The sequence below is a fragment of the Nicotiana sylvestris genome, chromosome 3 (genome assembly GCF_000393655.2).
Source record: "Nicotiana sylvestris chromosome 3, ASM39365v2, whole genome shotgun sequence".
NCBI classification, from domain to species: domain Eukaryota; kingdom Viridiplantae; phylum Streptophyta; class Magnoliopsida; order Solanales; family Solanaceae; genus Nicotiana; species Nicotiana sylvestris.
Window position 1 is genome coordinate 156,456,380 of NC_091059.1, and position 4,627 is coordinate 156,461,006.

General features: G+C 39.2%; 1 protein-coding gene across 1 annotated transcript; it reads left to right on the forward strand.

The window, feature by feature from the left end:
* Window positions 1-2,848: 2,848 nt before the first annotated feature.
* LOC138888222 (uncharacterized) lies at window positions 2,849-3,592 on the forward strand. Its single transcript, XM_070170044.1, has 2 exons — window positions 2,849-3,029; window positions 3,117-3,592. Exons 1-2 carry the CDS (start codon window positions 2,849-2,851, stop codon window positions 3,590-3,592), a joined length of 657 nt encoding a protein of 218 aa, XP_070026145.1.
* The last annotated feature ends 1,035 nt before the right edge of the window (window positions 3,593-4,627 follow it).

Consider the following 4,627-nt stretch of genomic DNA (forward strand, 5'->3'; position numbering starts at 1 on the left):
AAAACCTCATTTAGCATCATCTCAATTTGCGTGCGCAGTCCGGGCATGTAGCCGGAAAGCCTAAATATGAAAATTTGTGAAAAATGACAAGTTTTGATTATAAAATGAGCTAATTTGACTTCGGTCAATATTTTGGGTAAACGGACCCGGACCCGTGATTCGACGGTCCCGGAGGGTCCGTAGGAAAATATGGGACTTGGGCGTATACCCATTTTATTGATTATATGGTGAGGAAAAAGGGTAAAAACACGAAGGGTGATGCCGTGCACATCTTTATTATATGATTGTTTTGGTAAGGACGAGAGTAAAAACACGAAGGGTGATGTCGTGCACACTTTTATTATATATTTGCTTGGGTGAGGATGAGAGTAAAAGCACGAAGGGTGATGCCGTGCAAATTGTTGGTTTCTGATTTTTTGTTGATATTCGAGTTATGTTGTTCCTTTCTTTACTTGATGCCTTTTTATTCGGAACTGTTATCTCCCTCACAACAAGTACCCCCCCCACATTGACTGGTTAATTCTGTATTTCTTTTTTGCTGTATATATTTGAACTGCACAGGTTTAATTGTTAGTCTGGTCCTAGCCTCGTCATTACTTTGCCGAGGTTAGGTTAGACACTTACCAGCACATGGGGTCGGTTGTGCTGATACTACACTCTACACTGTGTGCAGATCTAGGAGCATCTTTCGGGCAGTAGTTGGAGAGCTTTCTTCAGTCCACCCGGAGACCCAAGGTAGACCTGTAGGCGTCCGCAGGCCCTGGCGTCTCCCTCTACCTTTATTTCCTGTTTCATTTTCCTTTATTCAGAAATAGTGTACTGTTATTTCTTCAGACCTTGTATGTAGTAATCTTAGATAGTTTGTGACACTGTGACACCAGGTTTTGGGTGGTTGAGACTTAAGTAACTGTAATAGTCACAGATTTCAGATGTTTAATTGTTATCTTCCGCTTAATTATTTAAAGTTCAGCAGATTTTCAGGTTACCACCTTCTAATTGTTAAAATAAGTAAATTGATAATGAAGTAAGCAGTTAAGGATTGGCTTGCCTAGCTCTCACTAGTAGGCGCCATCACGACTCCCAAAGGTGGGAAATTCGGGTCGTGACAGTATTTAATAAGCATTAAATATTGGAAACGTTAGAGAATCTGTATGAAATCACAATGATTATGTAACGTAGCATTTAATGCCCTTAATTGTCTATAATGGTCTTATTATGACAAAGGCAAAATGTATATTTTTGAGATAGCTATAAAAAGAGAGAACTAATCATTTGTAAGGACACGAAATATTATCTGAATACACTGGTTTACGTTGTTTTCTTCTGCTTATCTGATTGTTAGAAAAAATCATTTCCTTTTACTCATTTCTGATTATTAGTGACCCGAATTCTTCTAAATTAAAGCTTTGACCGAAATTTCACTTTTTGGTTAAACAAATTGGTTCCATTACCGGGAATCTAGCAATCTATTCTTTCTTAGCCTAACCTTTTTTGTTGCATAAACCATGTCAAACATTAATGACAACACCCAAGAAACCAAGGAAACCAACAAGTGCAGGGAAATCCACAAGATGATCACACCCGGTCCCTTCTCCACAAAGCTCCCCTCGGCGGTCTCGAGAAGGCACTCCTAATGGATCTCATGCAAATGGAAACGCTCAATTTGTAAATGATGAAGCTTTGCAAAAACTAATCGCTCAACATGTCATTAAAGCTCTTGAGGCCTTTGTTAGCCAGTTACCTGTCGCACCCACAACACCCACTCCAAATGACAACACTTTGGAGAACCCTCGTTTTGGGCTTGCCAATTCAGGCAGTGGTGGAATCCCCACTGAGTCACGAGATGGAGAACCAGGTAACTTAGTCAATTCTGATTTACAAAATTTAGTACTAACATTGCAGAAATAGCTCAAGGAGCAAAGTGACCGCATAGAGCAAATACTTGGAGTACTGCCTGTAATCAAAGGGATATATATGGATAAATATTCACAACAACCATGGAAGACAAGTGCTGCTCCCCTCCCAATTCCAAAGAAATTCAAAATGTCCAATATTCCAAAATACGATGGAACAACTGATCCACGAGACCACGTGACTGCATTCACAACAGGCGTAAAAGGCAACGACTTGACCAAACAGGAAATTGAATCAGTACTGGTCAAAAAATTAGGTGAAACACTCACTAAGGGAGCATTAACATGGTATTCTCTTTTACTTGAAAATTCCATAAATTCTTTTGCTGAGCTTGCAGATTCATTTATCAAAGTACACTCGGGAGCTCAAAAGTCGAAAAAAGAATGGAAGATATTTTCAAATCAAGCAAGGGGACTTAAAATTGCTTAGAGAGTTCGTGGATAGGTTCCAGCGTGAAAGAATAACGTTACCGCGCGTACCTGATAATTAGGCAGCTATAGCCTTCACTAGTAATTTGAATGAAAAAAGCTCCAAAGCCACGAGACGACTCAAGGAAATTCTTTGTGAATTCCCAGCAACAACGTGGAATGATGTTTACAACATGTATAGCACGAAGCTAAGGATAGAAGAGGATATTATCTCATGATCTCAAAAATAAGAAAAGGTGAGTTCGAGACGGGTGGAAACCGAAAAAAGGTCCGGTAAAAATAGGTACGAACCATATATGGGTCCAATGGAAATAGATTCACGGTCAAAACAGGATAATCCGAGGTATGATCATAGGTCGAGGAATAGAAAGTCGGGCTCGTCATCAAGATTTGGAAATGATCGAAATGCGCGAGAGTCACGGGATGATGATAGAAACTTGAAAGCAAGATTTGGCGGTTATAATTTTAATGTAAGCACTTCCGAGCTCGTAGCTATTTTAAAAAGCATGGGTGATAAGGTACGGTGGCCAAAAGAAATGAGATCAAATCCAAACAGGCGCAACCCTGAGCACTGGTGCGAATTTCACAACGATCACGGACATAAAACGATAGACTGTAGGTTGCTACAAGGTGAAGTTGATCATCTATTAAAGCAAGGGTATCTCACTGAATTATTCAGTGAGAGAGGTAAGCAAGAATACATGAAGAATAGGTAGGAGCCCCCGAAACCATCTTCTCCTAAAAGGACCATTAATGTCATAAGTGGAGGTGAAGACATCAATGGTGTGACGTACACAGCAGCCAATAAAGTTTCCAAAGTCACAATTATCCATGGGAAGCGGGTGCGACATGTCTTAGAGGAAGAAAGCATTACGTTTGATGATGCAGATGCGGATGACGTATTATCCCCATATAACGATGCACTGGTAATATCTCTACTTGTACATGATACTAATGTGAAACGAGTTTTGATTGATCCAGGTAGTACTGTGAATATTATTCTGCTAAGAGTACTACGTGAGATGCAAGCCAAACATAAATTAATACCAAAGGTACATGCTCTGTCTGGATTTGACAATTCCAGCGTAGTGACGAAAAGGGGAGGTAATACTTACTACATTTGTAGAAGGAGTTGTCAAAGATTCAAAGTTTCAGGTGGTAGATATGGAGATGACTTACAATATGATCCTTGGGTGACCATGGATCCACGAGATGGATGTCGTTCCGTCAACCTTGCACCAAGTTATTAAATTTCCATCACCATGGGGAATATGTCAAATTCGTGGGGATCAACATACATCTAGGAGCATCAACTCTGTAGCAGATTCAAGTATGGGAAACGAAGAAAAATAGCAACTACAGAATCTAGTTGAGGGTACCACAACACAAACCTCAATTGAACAAGGACGAATAGACGTGGACTCAAGGCCAGATGCCTTTCAAGAACCAGAGGAAAATGAAAATATCAAAACAACAATTGAAGAACTAGAAGCTGTAATATTATTTGCACAATGGCCTGAAAGGAAAGTCTACGTAGGGGATAATCTAAGCCAAGACATGAAAGGTAAGTTGATTGAATTTTTAAAAACTAATGTGGATTGTTTTGCTTGGTCCCACTCTGATATAATAGGAATACCACCGGAGGTAATGACTCACAAATTAAATGAAGACCCATCATATCCCCCTGTCAAACAAAAGAAGAGAAAGCAAGGAACTTTCAAAAATTAGGTGATTCAAGATGAGGTTCAAAAATTACTAAAGATTGGGTCTATCCGTGAGGTAAAGTATCCTAATTGGTTAGCCAATACTGTTGTGGTATCGAAGAAGAATGGTAAGTGGCGAGTTTGTGTAGATTACACAGACCTTAATAAAGCTTGTCCTAAAGACTCTTTTCCATTACCACATATAGATCAACTAATTGATGCTACTGCCGGACATAAATTGTTAAGCTTTTTAGATGCGTATTAAGGATACAACCAGATCAAAATGGATCCAATAGACGAAGAAAAAACTTCATTTATAACAGACAGGGGGACTTACTATTATAAAGTGATGCCTTTTGGTTTAAAAAATGGTGGTGCAACATATCAAAAACTAGTGACCAAAATGTTTCAAGAATATTTGGGAAAAACAATGGAGGTCTACATAGATGACATGCTCGTTAAAACTCAACATTCAGGGAATCATATATCGCACTTGTCTGATACGTTTCAGATCTTGCGAAAATTCAATATGAAATTAAATCCGAAGAAATGTGCATTCGGTGTTGCATCAGGTAAGTTTTT